Source organism: Hyperolius riggenbachi, chromosome 3, assembly GCF_040937935.1.
Source record: "Hyperolius riggenbachi isolate aHypRig1 chromosome 3, aHypRig1.pri, whole genome shotgun sequence".
In the NCBI taxonomy this organism is placed as follows: Eukaryota; Metazoa; Chordata; class Amphibia; order Anura; family Hyperoliidae; genus Hyperolius; species Hyperolius riggenbachi.
The window spans coordinates 450527526-450555464 of record NC_090648.1 but is presented as its reverse complement, the minus strand read 5'-3'; the positions used below and the strand labels follow the sequence as shown (position 1 = coordinate 450555464).

Sequence of the window (27939 nt, the reverse complement as noted above, 5' to 3'; positions counted from 1 at the left end):
TGTACTGCACCTGCGGAGGACACTCCTGGCTACGGGAACGCGTACGTGGGTACGCACGGCCAGGGCGCCGGGGGGGGGGGGGTTTAAACCGGTTTCAGTTCCACTTTTAAGGCTGCTTTCACAGTGGGACATTACAGGCGCATGTTAGAGCAGCCTGTAACGCAGCCCACCGCACAGTAATGAAAAATCAATGGGCTGTTCACAGGGCCCACGTTGCGTTACATTGTAACGATGCACGTCAGGTTAAAGTGCTGCATGCTGTGCGTTATACGCGGCTAAGCTGCGTTAGACTGTTTGCACATGCTCAGTAATGTTGGAGGAGGAGGTCTCCCCTCCTCCTCCTCGGCCAGCCACATGGCGAATTAATACTGGAGCGCCGGTCTGTGCGGCGTTTGGCTGGCAGGACCACGTGATGCGGATCACGTGGTCTCTGCAGTCTATAGCCCAAAAAAGGCGCACCAAGAGCTGCTTAACGCCGCTCTAGGTAGCGTCCTCCACCAACACCACCAGGCGTTGCGTTAGGGGCACGTTATGCGACCTATAACGTCCCCTAAAACGCAACGTCCTGGTGGGAAAGAGGCCTAAGTCAAACATTTGATCTGCATATGCTTGTTCAGGGTCTATGTCGAAAAGTTGGCAGGAGATCAGCAAGACAGCTAGGCAATATACTTCATTTAACGGGAAATAAATATGGTGGCCTCCATATCCCTTTCCGGTAATTTGTCATTTAAAGGATATCTTAGTGCTAAATTTAATAAAAAGCACGCCTCCCATGTGTGTGTGTGTGGGTGAGTTGTGCCTATGCTCTCCGCACCTCCCATCCCCCCGCGTCGCCCTCCGTTGTCCGGTAATTGCCCAAGTTCTTTATTGCCTGGTCGGTGCCCTCTGACCAAAACATACTACGCTGTGCAATGTGCCCGCTTAGGCGCCTTGTGACCATGCTTGTGTCATATGGGATCGCCGGGGAGTGCGGTCGCAAGGCGCCCAAGCAGACCTACTGCACTTGCATAGCATGTTTAGGTCAGAGGGCACCGACCAGGCAGTAAAGAACTTGGACAATTACCGGAGGGTGACGCCGGGGCACGGGAGGTGCAGTAACCATCTGCACAACTCCCCACACACACAGTAGGCGTCCTTTTTTGAAAAATATTTAGCTCTAAGGTATGCTTGAAAGGACACATTAGAGAGGGATATGAAGGCCAGCTACCTTAATCACAGGGGATACATACTACCTTGATCACATGCTGCAGCTTAACCTCCTGTCCGTAGTGATGAATAAGTTCAGCTCAGTGGAAAGTCTGAGCCAAAAAATGTGTTTTCCTCCTGCCTGACCTGGATTCTTGTCTCTGCATCCTCTCTCTATACTGAGCATAATGCAACGCTATACACTTTGCTATTATCTTTTATTCAAACCATTATCTTTATTGCGCATTAGGGAGGGTCAATGAGATACTTCTGAATTGAATAAGTGATATGCAAATTTAGCAGCTTGAGAATGGACCAATCAAATCCCACCTTGATTCTATTTTTATGCTGCATAAATTTGAATACAAATTTTCATACTGCTACATCAACTTCTTATTTGCATCTCATTGCCAATTACACATCACCTGCGGATGATAAATCCTTCATTATCTGATGTATAATGAAGCCAGTAAGCTGTGATATATAGAGAAGGAAAGGAGAACTGTACAGAGCTCAGGTCACTCCTAGTTCCAGTTTAGATGATTTATGCTGAGTTTAGTTAAGATCACGAAGTGGTCATTTTGATTGGTTGGCACGTGATACTATCTCGATCTGTAATGACATTGGAGTCACACGATACTTGCATTGATCAATGCTCCACAGCAATATTAATGCTGATCTCTAGAATGAAAATGCAGAGTTTAAAAAAACAAACAGAAAAAAGCATTGGTGCACCTAGACCAGAGATCTTCAACTACAAAATTGAATGCTAGAACACTTGTGCCCTCTGCTGTGAAAGCTGAGTATAGCATGTTATTCCAATAGCCACAATATTCTAGCTAGCATGATCTATATGTTAAAGTGGATCTGAGGTGAGCTTTTACTCATTGCTTAATTGTGTTCCTTTCCTATTGTTTATAGGGCATTCTTCAAGCCAAATACTTTTTTGTTTTAATACTCTAATTCCCTATAAACTAAATAAACCACACCCACAGGTTTTCAGAGAGCCTTGGCAGTAGCAAGGGCTCATGGGAGTTCAGTCTGGGCAGGAGGAGGAGGAGGTGTTACTAGCCATTGATTTCAGAGGCAGAGGGGAGGCGGGAGGAGGGGGGGATTAGGTTTCTTTCACAGGCTTAGTGATCAAGATACAGATAAGCCTGCCTCTGTGTAATGTTTACAAACAACATGGCTGCTGTCATTGTATCACAGGAAGAAATAATAATTTTCTATTAAAGCTGTTTGCAGCTAGATTTGCTGTGTAAACTATCTAAACTTTAGATAAAATATATAGACAAGTTACTTGTTATAGTTTAGTTTTTCATCTCGGATCCGCTTTAAGGTGACCACCATACATTATTTGGCTGTACGATCTATAGTTTGATTCCATCATTTTATTAAATGAGTGTGTGCCAGTATGCCCAATCTATGAAAAGAGGCTGATATGTTGAATTGAGGAGCTTAGTTGATTGAGCAGGATGGAATATATTGGTCAACCCGCACAGGAATCTGCTTCTGTTCACATAATTCAGTTGACACTGAATCGATTTTTCATTCAGAGCATGGAGGCACAACATCGGTCAGATCAGAATCTCATAGGATATCGCTTGTAGTGTGTGGGCCACTAGTCGATCAACTGCAAGCGAAATGAGATCTAATACTGTGTATTGAGATTTAGTTGTGATCATCTAATGCCTTCTTAACCACCTTAGTGGTATGGACGAGCTCAGCTCGTCCATCACCGCCAGAGGGTACCGCTCAGGCCCTGCTGGGCCGATTTTGATCAAATAAAAAGCAGCACACGCAGCTGGCACTTTGCCAGCCGCGTGTGCTGCCTGATCGCCGCCGCTCTGCGGCGATCCGCCGTGAGCAGCGGCGAAAGAGGGTCCCCCCAGCCGCCCAAGCCCTGCGCAGCCGGAACAAATAGTTCCGGCCAGCGCTAAGGGCTGGATCGGAGGCGGCTGACGTCAGGACGTCGGCTGACGTCCATGACGTCACTCGCTCGTTGCCATGGCGACAAGGTAAGCGAAACACGGAAGGCCGCTCATTGCGGCCTTCCGTGTTACTTCTGGCCGCCGGAGGCGATCAGAAGAACGCATCCGGAGCGCCCTCTAGTGGGCTTTCATGCAGCCAACTTTAAGTTGGCTGCATTAAATAGTTTTTTTTTAATTAAAAAAAAAACCCTCCCGCAGCCGCCCTGGCGATCTTAATAGAACGCCAGGGTGGTTAAAGCAGACCCAAACCAAACATTTTTTTTTTAAATTCAAAATATTTAGCTGCACCACTCTGACACATACAAAGATAAACACTCCGTCAAGCCTATGAGCATTTCAGTGCATGCTTTTCACCCTTCTCTTTCCATCTCTCAACTAGGGTTATACAGGTGGCAGCCATTAGCAATTCCTCCTTTGCCGAACACCATCTACTCCACCAGTTTGCCGGATTCTGTCCCGGCAATATGAAAGGAAGGGAGGGGTTCCTCCAATAAATGTAAAATATTTTATATTTGTCATCATGCAGCTGAAAAAAGGCTGCTATTTATTATTATCATTTAGAAAATAGATTTTATTTTTGAAATCTTGTATTTTTAATGTGGGTCCACTTTAAAGGAAACGTGAGCTATAATCGCAACCAGCCAATCAGAAACTTGCAGTCAATCACATGTGCCTCTCGGTTTCTATATAAATTGATCAACTTTAGTCTCCATCACAAATCTCTCCAAACCCCACACCACCACCACCACCTCATTTAAAGCGTAACTGTAGATATAAAATAAACATTGTTTCACTTACCTGGGACTTCCCCAAGCCCCCAGCAACTGTCCTGTCCCGCTCCTCAACGAGTCTCCGTTCCCCCGCCGCCGCTCAGTCCCGTACCTCGACTTGTAAGTTGATGCCAGTGCGGCTCTGGCCAAGCGTATCCTTTCTTTGCATTCCCCGCTATTGCAGAGAAAAGAGATACGCGTGGCCAGAGCCGCGCAGGCGCAGTGGCCCGGCGAAACCGAAAGTAGCTGGTGGGGGGCGAACGGAGGCTCGTTGAGCGGCGCGGGACAGGATGGCTGCTGGGGGCTTGGGGAAGCTCCAGGTAAGTGAAACAATGTGTTTATTTAATATATACAGTGGCTCAGATTTAGAAGCAGAAGTTGAAGTCCATCCATGTATCCTTTTTAGGGCATCAATGTGCTCTTCAATTGCGTAGGATGTCAGCATTATATAAATGCTAAATAATAAAAAATAATTCACTATAAAAATACTTTTTACAGCTAAAATGTCTACATGCTTTGTTAATGCTATGGTTTTACATTCTAGGCCTCCAATGCTCCCAAGTACTTCTCCGTCCAAATCCATCCCCATCCCCCAGCCCTTCCGACCCGCCGACGAAGACCACAGAAACCAGTTTGGCCAGCGAGACCGTTCGTCCTCCGCCCCGAATGTCCACATAAACACCATCGAGCCAGTAAATATAGATGTAAGTAAATAGGGGGCAGCCTGATATTATGGTTGTTAGTTGTACACTGATTTGTGGACGAGCCAAACAGATGCTAATATGTAAAGCTGTCCCACGCATTCAATAAGTAAATAAAAGGATATCCGTCAAATTGTTTTGCAGTTTCATACAGTAATAATATGTTCTTTTGTAGGACTTAATTCGGGACCAGGGTCTTCAGCGAAGTGAGGGAGGTAAGTGAGATGGCATCTTTAAGATCATTCTTCCTATCCCTATGCAGTCAATATTCCAAAATGTAACAAAAGACTAAAAGTTTATTACCTGCTCTACCATTGACTGTGATTGGTGGAGTCTTCCATAGATTGTTGTCTGTGAATGACTTTTTATGCGCTATGGTGCTGCCTTCCAAGTGGGTGGGCCCAGGAATAACTGTGCAGAAAGGTAGAAAGGAGAGAAAGTGGCCCTATGGTGCATTAACCTTTTCTTCAAAAATGTGTTACATGGAGTCCAAATCAAATACGCATGTATGAGGCCACCTGCCTAGACACTCTCCTTCCCACGGTCTGGCCAAGACCTGAGATCATAGTGGATGCGCCTCCTAGAGGGGCGGCGGTGTTTCCTCTCCAGTGACAGAGCTGTGGAGTCACTACCCGTTTTGGAGTTTCCACACTTTTTTTTTTTTTTGTGGAAATGCTGAAACCAGTAGTGACATCACGGCACTGTCTGCACATGTTTAAGAAGGCCTCATACACAGGGGCGTAGCAATAGGGGATGCAGAGGTAGCGACCGCACCGAAGGGTCCACCCTCTATCACAGTATTAGCTCTCTATTGGTCCTGTGCTGGTAATAATCACTTCTATAGATGCTTTGAATAGTAGTAATCCTTAACACACTGTTCCCAATCCCCTTCTTGCACCTCTGACACTGTGGTTGTCCTTGGCAAGTTTTGGTGCGCTGTATCAATTGCTATGTATAAAGTTCTTGGGGGGGCCCCATGTAAAACCTGCACCAGGGCCCACAGCTCCTTAGCTACGCCACTGCTCATACCTGCATATTAATTTGGACTTTGTGTACCAGTAAGTGAAAATGTGTTATACTAATTTTTGAGTAACAGGTTAATGCGTTATATGAACGCTTTCTTTCCTTTGTACCTTTCTGTGCAATATTTCTAAATGTATTGTGGGAGGTTTAGATTATTTATTTGCTCATTAAAACAGACCTTGGGGCAGACAGTGCACAGCCAGACTTGTAAGGGTTAAGCTTGGTGTTGAGCACGCATACATTTTCTTCTGGTTAGCAGAAGGAAGTGTTCTCTCCTGACCAGTAAAATTCCCATTTTTTGTTTGTTTGTCGCCCTCTGCTGTAATCCGAACCCCCAGATACTGGGGTGAATGAAATGCCACTGAGTAGCATGCCCAAGACCTCATGGCCATCTGTCTTCTTTCTTACAGTCATAGTGATTATGGGAAAGGTGAGAAGGTCCTGGCTCTGTCAAAAGCCCAGTCCCATCACCTTCCTTTTAGATCTAGTCAAATAACTGCTACGAATTCTGACTTCATGCACATGTATTCAGCTAAAAACTGGATGAATCAAATGCAGTAGCTTTTGATTATTGAAATTTCAAGCTGTGTATAAAAGCAACGTCAAAGTTCCAACTGGTATGCAAAACTGTAACTGGAAGGAGTGGAAAGTAGCTGTCACCATAGAGGAGTCGGAAGCTCTTCAGGAAGAAGAAGAAAGTATCATAGTCATGAATGGCAGGACTGTAGACCTTTTAATAGCCTAATTGGAGAGCGATAGAAGGGTGTGGTGGAAGTGCTAAAATATATGAGTGTTAAAACTTTAAAACCTAATGTGTAACTGCACTTACCTCTCCAGAAGATAGACACCGGTTCAACTGGGGGAAAAAAATTGACAATTCGTTTCACGGGTCGTGGCCTGCTTCCTCAGGTCAATACCAAAAAATGCCTTTGCAGGAATAGAGTGTAGGCGCCACTATTTAAAGAGACACTGAAGCGAAAAAAAAAATGATATGATTTTAATGTGTAGTACAGCTAAGAAAAACAACATTAAGATCAGATACATCAGTCTAATGGTTTCCAGTACAGGAAGAGTTGAGAAACTCCAGTTGTTATCTCTATGCAAAAAAGCTATTAAGCTCTCCGACTAACTTAGTCGTGGAGAGGGCTGTTATCTGACTTTTATTATCTCAACTGTAATTGAACTGTTTACTTTTCCTCTGCTAGAGGAGAGGTCATTACTTCACAGACTGCTCTGAAAGACTCATTGTAATGCTGAGTGTTGTGTAATCTGCACATATTATAGAGTGATGCAATGTTAGAAAAAACACTATATACCTGAAAATAAAAATATGAGAATATATGAATATATGAGAATATTTTCTTTGCTGCTAATCTTCTAGTGATTATTCATAGTACACAACCAATTTATTATATCATATATTTTTTTTCGCTTCAGTGTCTCTTTAACCACTTTATCCACGAGTCAGTAGATATACGTCTTGTAGCAGAAGCAGTGCTGTGCAGGATTGGGCTTGCTCCTGTGCACATTTCTGGCTCTATCTGATGCAGCACTAATTAATGAACGGGAATATATGTTTCCTGAGCTAATGAGATTGATTTTTACTATTAAAAATACTTTTATTTTCTCATTTCATAGTGAAAAATACACTCTGTAGCATTATTTCAGAATCAAATATCTTCACCATAAATTGTGACCGGAACATAATCTAAGTTTTGTGATGAGCAGTAAGAATAGCCAAACAATTTGTGTTTTTTTTATCTACAGTAGCACATTTTATTTTTAAACTGGAATTGGTAAAACTGAGAAATGTTTTTACTATTTTTTTTTTCTTTGTTTTCCCATTAAAATTCATAGAAAACAAAATTGTTTGAGGGAAAAAATGGCATTTCATTCATTTCTGTGTCGTAAGTAGGGCTAAAGTTATTTCTGAATAAATAAGGACATTGCTAAACTGTCAAAACTGCTGTGGTCCATAAGTGGGGAAAAAAGGTCTGCATGCGAAGTGGTTAAATTATTGGAGAGGGGAGTATGAGGATTTCTGTAGGCTTTTTTTTCAGTCTGTTGCTGCTATGTTCATTCTCTAGCTATATACCCTTACAATTTATTCAACCGAAAGACATTTGCAGATCAAGTGTGCAGACACTGAAATAATTCTCCTGGCCTGGAACCTTGTACAAGTACTATAGCCATAGGATCAACATATCATCCATTTTTTTTTTTTTTTAAGCTTTGAGCTACAATAACCGCCTTCGTATTTATTCTTCTAATAGTCCTAGCCTGGATCAGTGATGGTCAAATCGCCATCTTCATACTTTAATAGGATCAGCTAAGCTACTACCATCTGATACCTTAAAGGGTACCTAAAGTGAAACCTTGTGGCAGTTTACCTTATCTGAGACTTCTTCCAGTGTCCTAAAGTCCTCTTGGTCTCTCGCCATCATTTCTTGCTACTCCATTCAGCCGATGTCCCCCTCCATAAGCTGGCTGATGGCCATGCGCCACCTCAATCACACTCCTGTTGTTGCGCATGCGCAGATTGCTCCCAGCTACAGGAGCATGATGGAGGACTGCACATGCAGTGTTCAGAGGGGGACCGATGGATGCAGCAGCATGGAATGACGGTGAGGGACTAGGAGGACTTGAGGGGTCTGGAAGAAGCCCCAGAGAAGTTACAGATTACTTTCATTACACTTTGGGTTCCCTTTAAATCAAAGGAATCCATTGGAACAGAGGTGGACATTCACCTCAAAAGTATATTGTAGCAATGTAAAAGATGAAAAATGTTTGTTTTGGGATAGTGCGAGGAAGAGGTGGGTTTTTACTGCTGTGTGTACATTATACTTGTGAAGGTTTTTAAACTTCCTGTCTGAGAGAGACGGCAGGAAATGAGACAGCTTCCTCTTCCGATGGAGCAGTCGCACTTCTGTGTCTAAAGGAAAAAACAAACTGTGACCAGATGTCACAGTGGCAGGTAGAGAGACAGCAAAGAAAACCTTAAAAAGGGGTCATCCCTTCCTTCCCTACAGCTTTTAAAAATAAGAAATGACTGCAGTGTTCTCCTCTTCCTGCTATGCTATAAGTAGAGTTGCGCCGGCCGTGCATTTCCCCGTAGCGCCCCTCCCGGCTACGTTTTCATGCCACCCAGGTGGAAAAAAAATGTCTATGGAGAACACTGGACTGCAAACATGCTTCCAAAGATAATCTAATTCTAATGACTATTTTCAAACTGATTGAATTTGTGCGTTTTAACATTTTAAATCAAGGGAAAAGGGGGTAATTTCATATTTCAGATTCTTTTTGTATTTACATCTATTAGGGAATCGCAATACGTAAAATCTAGTTCTGTTTAAAATCCATTTCTATCAATTTGCTGTACTGCTCTAAATGTAACTGCTGTTGTTACTAAATCAAAGCTGGCTTTAATTTTCTCTCCCTCCTGTGCAAAATAAAATGTGAATTTAATGTCTGTTTACTGGGATCAATTTGCTAATGATGTCTTAATTCTGCCCCTCTCCCACTCAAACTTTGTTCCTTTTTTTCCCCCCTCTCCCACTACTACATTTTAATCCCCCATTTCTACTCTTTATCTCCTTCATCCCTTATCTCTATTTTTTTTTTGTTTCGTTTGTTTTATTTTTCTTTCTTTTTGCTTTCTTTACGCCTGTGTTTCTCCCGCAGCCCCTCAGGTCCAGCCGACCCGCTGCCTTCGGAAATACCACAATCGGAACCCCAGCCCACTCCTCCATTCACTCCCCAGTGAAATAGTCTTTGATTTTGAGTCTGACCCCGTTTGCAGAGGTAGTTGGGCTGTTTATTTTACCTAAACCCCCTAAACTTCCTTAAAAGACCACTGTCGCGAAAATTTGAACATTTAAAATATATATGTAAGCCCGTATAAATCAGAAGTACATTTTTTTCCAGAGTAAAATGAGCCATAAATTATGGTATGTTGCTAACATTACCGACATGTTTTGGGCTAGTCCATGTCTCCACAGGGCATTCTCAGCATGGCCATTATTCTTTATAAAGACACTCCCTGAAAAAGATTTACCTATAGGTGCTGGCCAGCCTCCCTGTTTACCATACACTTTTTTGGCATTTGGATGGAATAACTGCCATTCACGAAGTGCTTTTGAAAATATAAAAACCCTGAGAACCCCCATGACGAGATGGACTAGTCCAAAACAGATTTCTACTGCCGACTGTAAGTGACAGCAACATAGGAGAAAAGTAATTAATGGCTCATTTTACTCTGGAAGAAATGTAATTCTTTTCTGTATGTGTTTATTTATATTTTAAGATTTTCGCGACAGTTGTCCTTTAATGCCAAACTCCTCCTTGTAGGACTGTCTATTTCCACTGCTTGCACCGCTTGCACAGATGTGCAACACAGACACTGCTTTTTCCCCCACAAGTATTGTTATTTTTCTTTTTACCACGGTATGCTATATAGTTTTAGTGTTTTAGCTTCTGCTGGTTCTACATATTTGCAGTTGTATGAGTTTGTGCTGATCATTAGGCACATTCAGCAGTGTATGTGCATGAGAACCTACACCTGCCCAGTCTAAATTCTACAGAATATTTTGTTTCCACTTTTCCTATCACTCAGCTTTTACAATCATTCACATTCACTTTGTGTGTTGTTTGCTCTGCATGTTAGCTAGTTTGGTGTGTAATAGAACTGTAGTTTAAAACGTGTTCTTAGTGTTATAGCTTATGGTCTTCTGTTTTAAGTTTGTTAAAGCACACCTCTACTATTTGATTTTTCTGAATATTTCCATACATTTCCCCCTGTGTTGTAATAACAAGTAACTCAATGTGTCAAAGTCAAAACATTCATTTATTTTGTTTTTGGGTAGACTGGTTTGAACCTTTTTCAGGCTTCTTTTTTTTCTGTAGTCCTCTTTATTTCCATAATGCCAGAGGGATGAGTTAAAACACACCCAAACTGATAAGGAATATGGAGGCTGCCATATTTATTTCCTTTAAAACAATACCGGTTGGCTGGCTTTCCTGCTGGTCTATTTGGTTGCAGTAGTATCTGAATCACACGCCTGAAACAAGCATGATGCGGCTAATACAGTTCAGTCAGAAAACTAATCTACATGCTTGGTCAGGGTCTATGGCTGAAAGTATTAGAGGCAGAATATCAGCAGGGCAGTAAGGCAATTTGCATTGTTTAAAAGGAGATAAATATGGCAGCCCCCATATCCCTCTCAGTTCAGGTGCCCTTTAAGCAGGTTTTCTCACAGGGAGAGTTACCTTGGGCCCTGTCCACATTATGCCTGCTTCCTTGTGTTCTAACAGACTCCGATATTTGATCCTTTTAAGCAGCATTTTTTTTATTGACTCAAGTATAAGTCTACCCAACAAACTTAATTGCTGCATTTGGGAATCAGGAAGAACTAATAGCTGCACTTGGGGACCAGGAGGGGTTATGACTGTACTGCATACAGTATTGCAGCCATTAACCTCTCCTGTCCCCTAAGTGCAGCCAATACCTTCTCCAGGCCCCCAAGTGCACCAGTTATTAATTCCCTTTCCTGTAGTCCAGTATGCTGTTCCCCTGCCCCTTTCCTTGTTTATTTTTGTGGGTGGGATTTTCCAATCTGTGTTTTCTTGACATTTCCTTTATAAGGAGAGTGTCACTTACCACTGGGTAAATTACGGCTAATGGGAATGTCACGAATAGTACATACATTACTCAGTGTTGCGTGTGACTCGTGTATAAACCGACCCCTATACTTTTACTTAGTGAGTCAGACCTAAACTTCTAGACTTTTATAGTAAAAAAAAAATAAAATTATAATATAATATTATATTAGTTTGTTTTGAAGCTGCACCACCTGTTTCCAAGTGGTTTAAGTAGTTAACTCCAGCCCATTGGGGACAAAAAAATGTAAACTTCTTCCAAAGGCCACTGCAGGGGTTGTTGAGATTTGTAGTGATTACCTCCCTCCAACCTTTGCAAATGGAGTTCTCCTTGAAGCAGCAGTGTTTTAATCTATTCTGAGAGCCCATAACATATGTAGCAACCTTTGCCATCCTTTTTTATTTTACAATTTAATAGCCAGATCAGCAAATATACTGTTTTGATTTGACTTATCCAGTACTTATTTCCTGTTTGGTTTGGCAGGCACAACGCCAGGGTTGTCGGCCACACCTCCTGCTTCCCTCCCCGGATCTCTCAGCAATGTCAAGGCCCTCCAGAAATCCCCCGGCCAGCAGAGAGAGCGAAAGTCTTCTTCATCCTCCACAGAAGACAGTAGGAGTCGAGTGGTGAGTCCGAAGGGCACCTGTCACATGCTTTTATCAGAGGAAGCCATTTTATTTCTAACTGATCTCTAGTCTAGGGTCTTCATAATGTCTGAAGTAGTGGTATTTAAAATAATAGGTTCCTTCGGCCATTTATCTAGACATTTTGGGTGGGAGGTCTGTGCATGAACATGCTAAGTATGAATGCATTGTATTTTTCTGTGGTTTGTTTTCTGACTGCATTAGAATGTAAAGTGATGCAGTTAGTAAAAAGCAATACAACCGCCGGTCTACCACAGTAAAACCGGCGGTTGTACCTAATGGACCTACTAAAAGAGGTTCATTCATTGTGTGTCCTTTTTGGGGTGCAGCAGGTATTTACTTGCCTAAGGGACCGCTTCATAACTATCCCGTCTATATGGAATCCTCCATTTTCTGCGGTTGCATGTTGAAGTTTCCCCTGTGATATCCTGCGTCCCCGGCCACCTTGATGCATGCTGGGGATGCGTTATGCATGCTGTGAGCTGAAATCGCTTCAATATGAACTGTGCCTCCCAGCATGCATTGCGGCTGCCAGGGACAAAGGACATCATTGTGGGAACCTGCGGTTTAGAAGTACAGGGGCATAAAAATGAAGGCCTCCATATAGACGGAGGCAGTATTGAGCATCCCCCCACCCCCACTGTTGGTAAGTCAATGCCCCCAAAACCCTCACAACGAACCTCTCTTAAGAAGAGGTTTGTTTGAGAAGCTTTAAAAATTTTGTGTTATGTCTGATAAATCTGCATTTCTGCCTTCCTCCTAGAAGACACTCGGACGCCGAGACTCCAGCGACGACTGGGAAATACCAGATGGCCAAATAACGGTTGGACAAAGAATAGGATCCGGATCCTTTGGAACAGTGTATAAGGGAAAGTGGCATGGTACGAGCTTGTGTTTAAAGAAATAAGACTTGTCAGAAAAATGTCAATCAAAGATAAATACATTTAAATCCAGTATTAAATTTCCCATTAAATTGCTCCTTGATCAGTACTGCAATTATAATGTATTAATGATTTTGCTTCCTGAAAGAGAGATGAAGATCCTCTGGCTGCCTGTTGTCTATAAACATCTATTCCACACCAGCCTATATACTGTATATGCTGTACACCAGCTGTCTCTTTGCATCCTTGTGGGATGGCTTAACTCACATGGCTTATAGATCTGGTCTCATCACTGCTCTGTGATGTCCTTCCTGTTTATGCCCCTCCTACTTCTTGGGCACAGGCAGGAACAGGAAGTATGAAGAGACGGCACACTACTGGCTGCAATTAACTTGCTGTGTATTTGCGAACAAGACACCACATGTTACGGAGGAACAACCTCCTTCATCAGGGGTAAAACCTGATGAAGGAGGGTTGTTCCTCCGTAACATGTAGTGTCTTGTTCGCAAATACACAGCAAGTTAATTGCAGCCAGTAGTGTGCCGTCTCTTCATTCTTCTTTGATGTGATGCAAGCCGTATGAGCAATCCAGCTGAGGCAAAGTGTTTCAAGTAGCTTGACACCTGACTAGCTGCTTACCAGGCACCACTGTGAGTAAAGGAACAGGAAGTAACCTGTAAAAATCAGTGATCAGAGAAAAATGGAGAGCAGCGGCTGGGTTTGCAGTGAGAAGCAAAGTGTACAGGCTGCTGTGGAGGAGGATGGTTTGTGAACAACATACAACCAGGTGGTTCTCCTATGTCTTCAGGAGAACAAACTGAGTAATGCTAAGTTTTTACTACACCACATTTCCGATGTGGATGGCCACAGTGCATCCGGTGTACAATCTGCTGTATCTCTCAGTGTAATGGTGGTATCCATTGTAATAGATATGTCACAGATACTATGCTAATCTATGGCATGTCCAGCTTCTATGTTTTGCATTATGGGACTTTGTGTCCCACTATCACATTTTGCACGTTCAAAACAGACCTGTGAACGGATCCTATGGATAACATAGGATTCTTCTACTTCTCCATTGAGGAAAACTGTCCAATTTTGGTCCCAGTGTGAACCCAGCCTAATGCATGATAATGGGGCATAAGCAGGTGCCACAGTTATGAATTAGTTCAATCCTTTCCGCAGCACATACAGTGAGTATTGTACAATTTATGTTCCTCAGCAGGGCTCCGTCGCGTGCGTCTGTTTTTGCAATACCTTTGCAATACCGCCGCACACCCAATCAGCCAGTTCAGGACATGATTTTTCCAGCATTACCAACCGATGCACGTAACCTATTTTGGCCTAAAAATCAGTCAAATCCTCAATCGGGAAAACCTTGTTCTGCCCAAACTTTCATCCGTTTAGATTAAATGGTGGGCACCCTTCCTGTGTGAGTAATTAGATGCACAGATAAGGAACAGTTGTTGCTTGTTTTCCACACCTGCGCAGTCTGGGTGATTGGCAAGAAGGTCTGACACCCCTGGTCTGGACAGAGTTTGTATGAGCAGGGTAGAGTATCTGAACTCAAGGTAATGGTATGTGCCATCAGTCTGAAAAACTGGTAAAGCTGAACTGATGGGATTGCTTATAGTTACCTTTATATTTCTTTCGTTTTACAGCCAAAGCCCTTTCCCGCTGACACTGTTTTTCTGTGCCTTTCAGGTGACGTAGCTGTGAAAATGTTGAATGTAACTGCACCCACTCCTCAGCAACTACAAGCCTTTAAAAATGAAGTAGGCGTGCTCAGGTAAACCTTACCTCATGATCAAGAAAGGGAGGTATGGTCCAGTGTTAGTTGTGGAGCAGATTTGCCACCAACCAGGGCCGGGCCGAGGCAAAGGCTGGAGAGGCTCCAGCCTCAGGGCGCAGTGTAGGAGGGGGCGCACAATTCATTCAGCTGTCATTCCTAATTGTGTTTGAAGCAGAAAGAAATAAGAAAAGGGGATACATGGTAGTGACTGCAAGCCAGATAACTACATATTAAGGTGTTGGGGAGGTTGGGGGCCCTGTGGCGCCTCTTAGTCTAATAGCAATCAGTGTGTGCCGGCTGGGGTGGGAGGGATGGAGGGGCGCACTTTGGTGTCTCAGCCTTTGGTGCTGGAGGACCTTGTCCCGGCTCTGCCACCAACAAACACTGATTCAGGTAATACCTTTCATGACTGACTGTACATGGTTCAATGCAAGCTTTCAAAGCGTATTTTTTTCTTTAGGCATGAAAGGTATTACCTCAATCACTGTTTGTTGGTTTGATGTCGGTATATCATGGTCAAGAAAGGATTGTTGGGGACATATATTTTTCTCTTGTCTGTCGTGACGGTTTGCCCTCTATTATTTCATTACTGTCTTTAGAAGGACATATTCCATAAAACTACACCTGTACAAGTTACTTAAAGTGTACCTGAGACAACGGGAAATAAAAGTTTTATACATACACTGGTAAAAAAGCCCGCCCATTAAAAAATGGGCGCTAGGCCACAGCTGCTACCACCCGCAATGTGTGCACAGACATGTCCCACTTGCACATCCGCCACTGCTGTCCAAAGTATGTGCACACAGGGAGATGTTGCTTGCTTGGCAGTTGGAAAAAGCTGTTATTTCCCACAATGCAATGAGGTTCACAGACAGCAAACTGTCAGGTCTGGATGCAGGGACACACACACACAAGGAAAGGACGCAGAGACACAGGGGTTTTATTATATAGGATGGGGCTTCCTCCAGCCCCCTCTGTGTAGATCGCTCACTTGCCGTTGTCCAGAGCCTTCTGGATCCTCCAGTAGCAGCCCCGCGGCCAGCCGGGTGTACTGTGCATGCGCGGCCCGCCCATTCCCGTCTCACACCCCCCCTCTTCTGTCGCCAGGTGCATTCTGCGCTGGTGCATAACACTCCCAGCTTGTGGGAGTGAGACAGGGAAGCCCTGTTGTGGGGCATTTCCAGTATGTAGTGGTAGGAAGGTCCAAGGAAGGACAACCAGTGACTGACAAGGTCACAGCAGTGGTGGTGTTCGAAATCTGAATCGAATTCAGAAACCTGAATAATCCCACACACCAAACTTCAGGACCTGAACAAGTGGACAGGGTCACGGGGAGTTCACTCACTTGTGCTACACGGCATGCTCCATGCCGAAGCATCAGCCTCGTGTGATGTACAAGTGAACTTCCCACCTTGTCCACTTGTTCAGGTCCTGAAGTTTAGTGTTTGGGATAATTCAGGTTTCTGAATTCGATCCCGATTTCGAACACCACCACTGCTGTGACCCTGTCAATAACTGGTTGACCTTCCTTGGACCTTCTTACCACTACATACTGGAAATGCCCCACAACAACTTTTATTTTGGAGATGCTTTGTCCAAGGCATGTACCTATCACTTTTTTTCCTGCTTCCAACTCTTCAAGACATCCCGCTTGCTGCCCAATCTATCCCCACCCTTGACAGGTGTCGTAATTAATAATCAATGTTATTCAATTCACCCTTCAAGACAGATGGTCCAATGAGATTATAATAGTTCTAGCTTTCCTGCATATCTAAAAATCTACTGTGAACTTTATGCAGCCTGAAATTGTCAGGAAGTGCATGATTGTCCCAATTCAAAGATGCGTATAAGAGGTGCAATTAAAGTTGCATACAAATTGAAATTATTAGCCTTTTATTGAACATCCCAACTGGCTCCCATGTTTTATTTCCTTTTGAAAATGACGGTTGTCGGGCCATCCTGCTGATCTTATTGCTTCAGTGGTATAAGACCCACACCTGGAACAAGCATGCAGTCAAGTGGTGGAGTCAGAATACCTCATAGTCTTAGTTCAGTATATAAATATCTATCTATCTATTTCAGAGGATCCAAAACAAGAGCCAGGCGCATCTAAACATGTAAAGCTGTCCCTACACGTAATTGAGCTCTTCCATATACGGCTGCACCGTTGCATCTGTCAATACTGTTAGCATCTGCTTCCACCTCAAGATGGATTTTAGCTTCCTGTTGGAAAGTGGCCAATCCGGGAAGGGGATTTCAGGAAGTTTTACCATCTGAGTAGGAATAAACAAATCTTCCTGATTTTTTTGTGGAGTATTTCAATTCTATAAGTGGGGTTTTCATACAGTGAACTTGTTTTTTTTTTGTTTTGTTTTTAACCCGGATTTTTTGTTTCAGGAAAACTCGGCATGTGAACATCCTGCTCTTCATGGGCTATTCTACCAAACCGCAGCTGGCAATAGTGACCCAATGGTGTGAAGGCTCTAGCCTCTACCACCATCTACACATCATAGAGACCAAATTTGAGATGATTAAGCTTATTGACATTGCACGGCAGACTGCACAAGGCATGGAGTAAGTAGCACTGGTGTAGGTGATGCTGGACTCTCATTGTGTGTGATTTGTTAACGAAAAACTAAATTCTGGATTATATTCCATTGCTTAAAATTGCCTTTTTGTCAGCTCAAAGAAGTCTGGCTATTCCCTTCTGACCTCTATCAAACTAGAAATCCTATTAATGGTAAAGCAAAGATAATTTTCTCAACTGGATACATACCGTAGTAGCACCTTACAAAAAGTTGTCTTGTGCCATAAAACCAATGATTGATGATAGAATTTTACTACTCTGCTAAGTGATAATTACCATAACGTTTTAAGAACACTTATAGAAATAATTTGTATTACTTTTTTGCATTATCTAATGTTTTTTTTTTTTTTTTTGTCTTCAGCTATTTGCACGCCAAGTCAATCATCCACCGGGATCTGAAAAGCAATAGTATCCTTTTTGCAGCTTCGCAATTATATTTTAACCTGTGTTTAACCATTTAGCAGCCAATTTATTTAGAGGCTTGCAAGTGCTTCAGGCCAATTTATTTCAGCACATTTTTTTATGTTTTATTTGCTACATTTCCCTGCTTCTAATTAGTTCTGCCATTATGTGTATTTATGACCTTGTCAATAGGGGGCAGTGGTAGACCGTAACAGAGGCTTTCTGCTTTCACTTTCTATATTTTCTGCTAGTAAAAAGAGATCAAAGCATTCTAAGAATTTACAGCACAACGAGTTCTGCTGACTGAAGTCAAAAGCAGTTTACTTATCTCTAACGAGATAACTCTATTGACGTTGCTAATGGGTTAATGTATGCTCATGTTCACAATTTCCATGCAAGGAAAGACATTTGCTGCATACTAGGGATGAGCGTTCTGAATCATTATGGTTATCATTTTGACTGTAACTTCAGGTATGTAGTGTACTGTTTAAAATGTGTTACGCATAGTTGTTAGTTGTTGCCGGGGATACGCTTGTATTACGTGGTGGGGCGGAAGGCGTTCCCGCTTTCACGTCATGCCACTTTGGGGACTATGTATGATATTTAGCCGCGTACGCATCCCTGTGACGTGTGACCAGAGGGTGGCTCTTCGAGCCGCAGCGTGGTACACCGTTCCCCCATCAGGTCCGCCGGGTGGAAGGCGGTCCTGGAGGGGTGAGGTCATCTACTGAGCGCACGCCATTGGTCGGCGTCTGGCGGTGTGGGGCAGCGCGGGTCCTGCCACTCCGCCCTGCCACGTGGTGATAGGACGTCACTGGAAGGTGTGCATAGTGATGAGAAGTTCCTCATCAGGTCCGTGGGACCAGGTAGAAGGGAATTGGTCGCCACATAGTGGCATTGCACGTCATTGGTCAATTTCTCCAGTGTTAGAGTATATAAAGATGATGTTAAGCAGGAGATACTTAGACACGGACAGGGCTTGAGTAAGGAGGTACTCCTCCGAAACATCGCCATTTTTTTCTGTCGTGTCTGTTTTTTAATCAATAAAAGAGCTTTTAAACTTTTTTGATGGTGTCGGTCTCAACCTTCTACAACTATTATTTGGGAGTGAAGTGCTGACCCTTCCAGTGACCAGGCACATCGTGCAATTTTATTCTGGAGTGCTTTGCCAACCACACTTACATACATAAACACTGTAATTCGTCCGGCAGCAATAGCTGGAAGACGAATTACATCTTTCTCCCATCCATGGCGACCTGGGGGGGGGGGGGGGGGAATGGTAACCGGGACTTGTGCAGGAGCAGGGTGAGCCGTATATCTGCTTTATCCCAAATCTCACAGCGGCTGAATAATAGGTACGCTCCACAAGGTGCTGGAAACCTTCCTTTGAGATTCTGGCCCATAATGACATGATTCCGTCACACAATTTCTGCAGATTTTTCACTTGCACCTTCATGCAAAACCTTTTCTTCACAAAGCAGAAGATAAGTGGTTACAGATTTTCTAACACATAAAATAGTGACTAGTTAGTCATCTATGAATACCTGGCTCCTGACGTCTTATAACGGAGCCCATACACCTAACGATTTTTCCGCCGATATACACTGTGATCGATATACACTGTGATCGAATCTGCTGTGAAATTTTCGCGCAAACGGTGACAGAACGATCGTTTTCCGTATGAAATCAATCATTCTCGTCGATTGGTCCGTGCGAAACAGTTTTCTCGTTCGCCGGCGGGTCGGGAGTGCGTCGATAGTGGCATTCGATTGCCCAACGACCGACTCAATACAGCGGAGATGCATTACCTGTTCCGGCTGGCGCGACTCCCCCGGTCTCCGCTGGCTTCTTCTCCTCTCTGGACTCCAGGGCTGCAGCTTCACTGAACTTCCTGTCCCGGCAGGAAGTTTAAACAGTAGAGCGCCCTCTACTATTTAAACTTCCCCTGGACAGGAAGTTCAGTGAAGCAAGCCAGCCGGACCGGAGACCAGCGTGGAGAAGAAGACAGCGGAGACCGGGGGAGTTGTGCCGGCCAGATCAGGTAATGTATAGCTGGCAGCGGCAGCTCCACAGATTGTGATCGGTTTCATGCTGAAATCGATTCACAATCTGTTTGCAGTAAAGGCAGCCATATGATCCCTCTCTGATCAGATTCGATCAGAGAGGGATCTATCTGTTGGTTGAATCTGATGGCAAATCGACCAGTGTATGGCTACCTTAAGAATCACTTGTATAGTTTGCAAGGATCTGGACATTTTTAGTGCCGGCAGTTTAGGATTCAGCCACCTGTTCAGAATAGATATGTTTCTCTCCTTGACACTTTTTCTCCTCACAGATATTTTTCTTCATGAAGACCTCACGGTAAAGATTGGTGACTTCGGTCTGGCAACAGTGAAATCGCGGTGGAGCGGCTCGCACCAGTTTGAGCAATTATCAGGTTCTATTCTATGGATGGTGAGACAGTTCCACTTCTGGCCTTGCTAAACATTTTCGAAATCATAGACTGCTTTTGTGTGCTCCTCCCATGACTTTCACCGCACTTGTTATGCTGCTGTAGTGCTGCTAATTATTTCCTGCCATTTTTACTTGCATCAGATGCACAATGTTAAACTATAATTGGTTAATGGACTTGGCACTTCAAGCGAACTGGACAATTTGGGTGCATGGTGGCGTAGTGGTTAGCTCTTTTTTTTGCCTTGCAGCGCTGGGTTTCCAGTTCGTATCCCAGCCAGGACACAATCTGCAAGGTGTTTGTATGTTCTCCCTTTGTGTGGGTTTCCTCCAGGCACACCGGTTTCTTCCCACATCTCAAAAGCATACAGATAAGTTGTGGTAATTGGCTTCCCCATAAATTGGCCCTAGACTACAATACATGCACAACACTGTACATAGACATATGACTACGGTAGGGATTAATGGCTTCCCCATAAATTGGCCCTAGACTACAATACATGCACTACACTGTACATAGGCATATGACTACGGTAGGGATTAATGGCTTCCCCATAAATTGGCCCTAGACTACAATACATGCACTACACTGTACATAGACATATGACTACGGTAGGGATTAGATTGTGAGCCCCTCAGAAGGACAGTTAAGTGACAAGACTATATGCTCTGTACAGCGCTGCAGAAGAAGTCTGCGCTATATAAATACTAATCATTTGGGCGACAGCTGGCCCTAGGGAAATTTTGGGTGCTGCCATACGTGCTTATATTAAAAGTAGAAAATACCAGCTAAATCTGGAGATTTGGGTGCCAGAGGTCCCTGCGCAAAATGGCAGCATTAGAGTTTCACTACTATCTAGCGGAAGTCTGCAGGAGCAGGCATGTGATTGCGAGCAGCTATAAAGCCACACGCTGGCAGCAGTAGTGCACCGAACTTTTGGCTACACTGTAGCCGAACTCTGGGCTTTTTAATTACAGACTGGCTTAGTGTTAGGCGTAAGTGAGGGGTGGTCATTGTAAGAAGTAGGTGAGGGGAGGTGGTTAGTGTTAGGAGTAGGTGCGGGGAGGTTAGTGGTAGGAGTAGGTGGGGGTGGTTATTGTTAGTAATTGGAGGTAGGTTAGTGTTAGGGGTAGGTGGGAGGTGGCTAGTGTTAGGAGTAGACAAGACAAATAACATTTATATTGCGCTTTTCTCCTTGCGGACTCAAAGCGCCAGAGCAGCAGCCACTAGGGCGCGCTCTATTGGCAGTAGCAGTGTACGGGAGCCAAAGGTCTCCTACTGAATTCGTGCTGGCTTACTGAACAGGCAGAGCCGAGATTCGAACCCAGGTCTCCTGTGTCAGAGGCAGAGCCCTTAACCATTACACAATCAGCCAACTTCACAGTAGGTGAGGGGAGGTTCGTGTTATCAATTGGAGGGAGGTTAGGGGTAGGTGGGTGAGGTTAGTGTTAGGAGTAGGTGGTGGTAGTTTATAGTTAGGAGTAGGTGGGGGAGGTTAGTGTTAGGCGTAGGTGAGGGGAGGTTAGTGTTGGGCGTAGGTGAGGGGAGGTTAGTGTTGGGCGTAGGTGAGGGGAGGTTAGTGTTGGGCGTAGGTGAGGGGAGGTTAGTGTTGGGCGTAGGTGAGGGGAGGTTAGTGTTGGGCGTAGGTGAGGGGAGGTTAGTGTTGGGCGTAAGTGAGGGGAGGTTAGTGTTGGGCGTAGGTGAGGGGAGGTTAGTGTTGGGCGTAGGTGAGGGGAGGTTAGTGTTGGGCGTAGGTGAGGGGAGGTTAGTGTTGGGCGTAGGTGAGGGGAGGTTAGTGTTGGGCGTAGGTGAGGGGAGGTTAGTGTTGGGCGTAGGTGAGGGGAGGTTAGTGTTGGGCGTAGGTGAGGGGAGGTTAGTGTTGGGCGTAGGTGAGGGGAGGTTAGTGTTGGGCGTAGGTGAGGGGAGGTTAGTGTTGGGCGTAGGTGAGGGGAGGTTAGTGTTGGGCGTAGGTGAGGGGAGGTTAGTGTTGGGCGTAGGTGAGGGGAGGTTAGTGTTGGGCGTAGGTGAGGGGAGGTTAGTGTTGGGCGTAGGTGAGGGGAGGTTAGTGTTAGGATTAAGTGGAGGGGGGTGAGAGAATAAGCGTACAGATGGTCATAGTAGAATATTGGTAATTCTGCTGATATTCTACTATCTGGAATAGTAAAAAAAAAAAATCTTAGTATGTAAGAGAATTTGGTACATGTAGGTTACTATCAATTGTCTTTGTTTTAAGAAAAAACAAAACTATAAACAGTGCATTTGCATAATTAATGGTGCAATATTAATACCGTAATTACACATTGTAAATATATAAATGTGGGAGCATACAATACAAAACAGATCTATAAATGGGATACTCAAATATATATTGTTTAGCATAATTAAACCAAAATAGCAATTTAAAGAGACTCTGTAACTTCAAAAAGATCCCCTGAGGGGTACTCACCTCGGGTGGGGGAAGCCTCCGGATCCTAATGAATCTTCCCATGCCGTCCTCCGTCCCACGGGGGTCTCGCTGCAGCCCTCTGAACAGCCGGCGACGGGCCCGACTGTAATTTCAATATTTACCTTTGCTGGCTCCAGCGGGGGCGCTGTGGCTGCTTTCGGCTCGGAAATAGACGGAAATACCCAATCTCTGTCGGGTCCGCTCTACTGCGCAGGCGCCGGAGACTTGCGCCTGCGCAGTACAGCGGACCCGACGGCGATCGGGTATTTCCGCCTACTTCGGAGCCGACAGCCGTCAGAGCGCCTGCGCAGGAGCCAGGAAGGTAAATATTACGTCACGGCTGTACGGAGGGCTGCAGCGAGACCCCCGAGGGACGGAGGACGGCGTGGAAAGCCTCATTAGGATCCTGAGGCTTCCCCCACCCGAGGTGAGTACCCCCCTGGGGACGTTTTGCCGTTACAGTTCCTCTTTAATATGATTAATTTGCAATTATAAAGTGAGCTATTGAGTGAAAAGTGCGATACGTATGAATGTGCAAAAATACAAACATAGATGTACAAACTGCTTAATCCTGTTTACAGTATATATAGCAGCAGGATAAAGCGGTAGCAAAGCAAGGTAGGAAGGTAGATTACCAAAGTGTTGCCCTAGAAGAATAAAGCTGGCAGGCCCTCCCAGCTGGTCTCCCCCGCGTATCGCAGTACAATCCCAGCTCCTCACCCGGGGCCCTTTCTGTGAGTTTCTTTTAGGTAACATAATACTGAAAGTAAAGCGGCAATCGGGCGGTGAAAAAAAAAACGTAGCTTACGTGGCCAAGTGAGTGGTGTGGTTGCTATGGCAAACCATAATCAATCGCTTTAACCATGTGCATAAAAATGCAAAAGTATTCATATAAACAAAGTCTTGTGCTTTACATGCTTAATAAAATGCCATTCTTGAATTAATATTTTTTTTATATGGGCTTTTGTCTTTTTGTTATTGAGGGTTTACATAAAGAAAGACCAGTAGTATTTATAGTTCAACAGCACCATCTACTGTTCAAAATTAATATCACATGGTTAATAGTTCACAACAGTAGAACTAGGAGAAATACGTGTATACGGTATTATTATTATTATGATTATTATGATTATTTAGTATTTATATAGCGCTGACATATTACGCAGCGCTGTACAGTGTATGTGTGTGTATATATATATATATATATATATATATATATATATATATATATATATATATATATATATATATATATATATATATATATATAATATCTTGTCACTAACTGTCCCTCAAAGGAGCTCACAATCTAATCCCTACCATTGCCATATGTCTATATTATGTAGTGTAAGTACTGTAGTCTAGGGCCAATTTTAAAGGGGGAGCCAATTAACTTATCTGTATGTTTTTGGAATGCGGGAGGAAACCGGAGTGACCGGAGGAAACCCACGCAGACACGGAGAGAACATACAAACTCTTTGCAGATAGTGCCCTGCCCGGTATTCGAACCAGGGACCCAGCGCTGCAAGGCGAGAGAGCTAACCACTACGCCACCGTGCTGCCAGTATACTATTAGTTCTCAAATATCATATGTGGCCACCTAAATGCATAAGAAATGTATGTGCTGAATATAATTTTGCCGCCTTGGAGCAGAAGGTACTTGCGATAATTCAGCCTTAAGTGATTGCGTGTGGTTTCCTATTATGCATCACTCCTGAGTATGCAAATCTAATGTATAAAAACATAGCTTCATAAGATCAATGATCAAGCAATTATTATAATGCCTAGTACACACCACACAATCTTCTGTTAGTTTTTTCTATTAGATTTTCTGTTAATTACTTTCTGTAAAGTACTGGTAGAGACTGGTCATTATCTCTGGTGCATTGTCGTCTGGTTATCTTCTGCTGAGTAGAACAATGCCTAATTGCTAGGCAGTTGGTTAGATAGATAATTTCCGATGTGTTGGAAATAATCTATCTGGCAGGAAAATCTAATAGAAAATTGTATGATGTGTGTACTAGGTATAACAGGCCATATTTTAGGAGATGTGGTTTGTAGACAAATCACACCGTTTGCAGTATATGTCACCAGACAAAGGAATCAGTCAATCCACAAACCTATAGATGATCTATAAAGTGATGAATAACTATGGATTATTATGGAGAAATCCTGCACATGCAAGGAGTAAGTGCTGTCCAGTTGTTGCAATGGTGTGCCTAGGAAGCATTCAATAAACCGGGTCAGCACAGAGCAGTGATCGGACGTAATCTACAAGTCATGTGGGTAGAGCTCTCACACCAGGATGCAGACATATTATTTGCTTTACTCAGTAAACAGACTGCTGGTATAGGGAGGGAAAAGTGTTTGTAAATGATAGCAAGCCAAGGGGACCTTCTATCTCTTTTGAGAAACCACATCGGCAATACATTATAGTTGCGGTATTGATCTGATCAGGGTGGATTTGGGATTGGCGCTATGAATTTATTACAAGTATACTTATCTTCAGTAGATATTTTATCTTACATGCTTTAATACCAAAAGATACATTTTTGGTTTTGCACTGATCTATCTTGCTTGTGCTTCTGCTAAACACTGTTTTTGGTAATATGTCTTCAGGCCCCAGAGGTGATCAGGATGCAGGACAAGAATCCGTACAGCTTTCAGTCTGACGTCTACGCGTTTGGCATCGTACTGTACGAATTAATGACTGGGCAGCTACCATATCAGAACATTAACAACCGAGACCAGGTAAGCAGGACTCTGCTCGAGAGGCATCCTCGGAGGTGAGCTCTGAGGTCTTCATTGTGCTTACAGTGGAGGAAATAATAATTTGACCCCCTCACTGATTTTGTAAGTTTGTCCAATGACAAAAAAATGAAAAGTCTCAGAACAGTATCATTTCAATGGTAGGTTTATTTTAACAGTGGCAGATAGCACATCAAAAGGAAAATCGAAAAAATAACCTTAAATAAAAGATAGCAACTGATTTGCATTTCATTGAGTGAAATAAGTTTTTGAACCCCTACCAACCATTAAGAGTTCTGGCACCCACAGAGTGGTTAGACACTTCTACTCAATTAGTCACCCTCATTAAGGACACCTGTCTTAACTAGTCACCTGTATAAAAGACACCTGTCCACAGAATCAATCAATCAAGCAGACTCCAAACTCTCCAACATGGGAAAGACCAAAGAGCTGTCCAAGGATGTCAGAGACAAAATTGTAGACCTGCACAAGGCTGGAATGGGCTACAAAACCATTAGCAAGAAGCTGGGAGAGAAGGTGACAACTGTTGGTGCGATTGTTCGAAAATGGAAGGAGCACAAAATGACCATCAATCGACCTCGCTCTGGGGCCCCATGCAAGATCTCACCTCCTGGGGTGTCAATGGTTCTGAGAAAGGTGAAAAAGCATCCTAGAACTACACGGGAGGAGTTAGTGAATGACCTCAAATTAGCAGAGACCACAGTCACCAAGAAAACCATTGGAAACATATTACACCGCAATGGATTAAAATCCTGCAGGGCTCGCAAGGTCCCCCTGCTCAAGAAGGCACATGTGCAGGCCCATCTGAAGTTTGCCAAAGAACACCGGAATGATTCTGTGAGTGACTGGGAGAAGGTGCTGTGGTCTGATGAGACCAAAATAGAGCTCTTTGGCATTAACTCAACTCACTGTGTTTGGAGGAAGTAAAATGCTGCCTATGACCCCCAAAACACCGTCCCCACCGTCAAGCATGGGCGTGGGAACATTTTGCTTTGGGGGTGTTTTTCTGCTAAGGGCACAGGACAACTTAATCGCATTAACGGGAAAATGGACGGAGCCATGTATCGTGAAATCCTGAACGATAACCTCCTTCCCTCTGCCAGGAAACTGAAAATGGGTCGTGGATGGGTGTTCCAGCACGACAATGACCCAAAACATACAGCAAAGGCAACAAAGGAGTGGCTCAAGAAGAAGCACATTAAGGTCATGGAGTGGCCTAGTCAGTCTCCGGACCTTAATCCAATAGAAAACCTATGGAGGGAGCTCAAGCTCAGTTGCACAGAGACAGCCTCGAAACCTTAGGGATTTAGAGATGATCTGCAAAGAGGAGTGGACCAACATTCCTCCTAAAATGTGTGCAAACTTGGTCATCAATTACAAGAAACGTTTGACCTCTGTGCTTGCAAACAAGGGTTTTTCCACTAAGTATTAAGTCTTTTATTGTTAGAGGGTTCAAAAACTTATTTCACTCAATGAAATGCAAATCAGTTGCTATCTTTTATTTAAGGTTATTTTTTCGATTTTCCTTTTGATGTGCTATCTGCCACTGTTAAAATAAACCTACCATTGAAATGATACAGTTCTGAGACTTTTCATTTCTTTGTCATTGGACAAACTTACAAAATCAGTGAGGGGTCAAATAATTATTTCCTCCACTGTATGTCACGCATCAGATTCAGTCAGTGCAACAATAAAAGTTTGGAAACTGAGACTCTAAATGTTTGTGCAGTTAATTGCCTATCCTGCAGGGTTGGCATTCCTAGACCATCTGTACTCCAAACTGGGAGCTGTTGCCAAGGTTATGAAGAGTTTTGAGCAATGTGAGGTTGATGGTCAGTTTTAGAAAATTATCACTTGGCCAAAAATTGAAATGAGATCATTTAAAAAAATGGAAGCAAATGTGAAATAAAATGTATTTCTCTTGATCTCACCTGTTCAGTCTTTTACATACCCACCCAATTCCAAGCTGCATACCATTTTCATGCGAGACGGAATTCCAAATTTGTCCATCATGTGACACGTCGTCACTCTGCCTCTGCTCTTTATAGCAACAGTACACTTTCCTTGGCTGTAGCCTAACAATGTTTCTGTAGAGCACTTGGCCCGGTATTGTCACTGGAGGGGAATGAGTTCTGATCCCCTGCAAGTGACCGTCGTTGTGAATGTGTACACACCTTAACCCCTTTGCGGGACCGCACCTAGTTAAATCTACCCCCTGTGCTTGTGGCTGTATAAGTCTGACATCGCATTTAACCCCAGCCACTAAACTCTGAGTGTTCTGACAGCTGAGCTCCATTCACCATTCAGGAGACTATTTCATTGGCTCCTGAACCGGTGATCACTGTTCGCCAATCACCGTGATCACTGAATGAAACCTTTTTATAGAGAAAAGCTCTGTTCCTTAAAGAGAACCCGAGGTGGATCTTCAGGGGGCAGATGGGACACAGAGGCATATTCTCTGCCTAATGACATGGCTCGATGACCCCCCAACCGCCGCTCTCTGCCCTCCACCGCCGCACTATAGCACTCCCGAGTTTAGCGACAAATCACTAACTCGGAGGTAAGCAGAGGGGAGAGGAATTCCCTGTTTATAACGACCGCCAGGGGCGTTCCTACCGGGTTTTCTGAGCTGCCATTGGG

The 27939-nt window shown here is 43.8% G+C and overlaps 1 protein-coding gene across 5 annotated transcripts in view; it reads left to right on the top strand.

Moving 5' to 3' along the window:
- Window positions 1-27939, top strand: part of BRAF (B-Raf proto-oncogene, serine/threonine kinase) — a 149892-nt gene that overhangs the window by 109276 nt on the left and 12677 nt on the right. For 2 of the 5 annotated variants that reach the window (XM_068277842.1, XM_068277845.1), the window contains exons 8-17: window positions 4491-4650; window positions 4823-4862; window positions 9352-9471; window positions 11810-11952; window positions 12734-12851; window positions 14556-14640; window positions 17041-17217; window positions 17592-17638; window positions 19968-20086; window positions 25150-25281. In XM_068277842.1, coding sequence (XP_068133943.1) covers window positions 4491-4650; window positions 4823-4862; window positions 9352-9471; window positions 11810-11952; window positions 12734-12851; window positions 14556-14640; window positions 17041-17217; window positions 17592-17638; window positions 19968-20086; window positions 25150-25281 — 1141 coding nt within the window. The remainder of the gene's footprint in view (window positions 1-4490; window positions 4651-4822; window positions 4863-9351; window positions 9472-11809; window positions 11953-12733; window positions 12852-14555; window positions 14641-17040; window positions 17218-17591; window positions 17639-19967; window positions 20087-25149; window positions 25282-27939) is intronic. The other 3 variants (XM_068277846.1, XM_068277847.1, XM_068277844.1) reach the window with 2 other exon arrangements.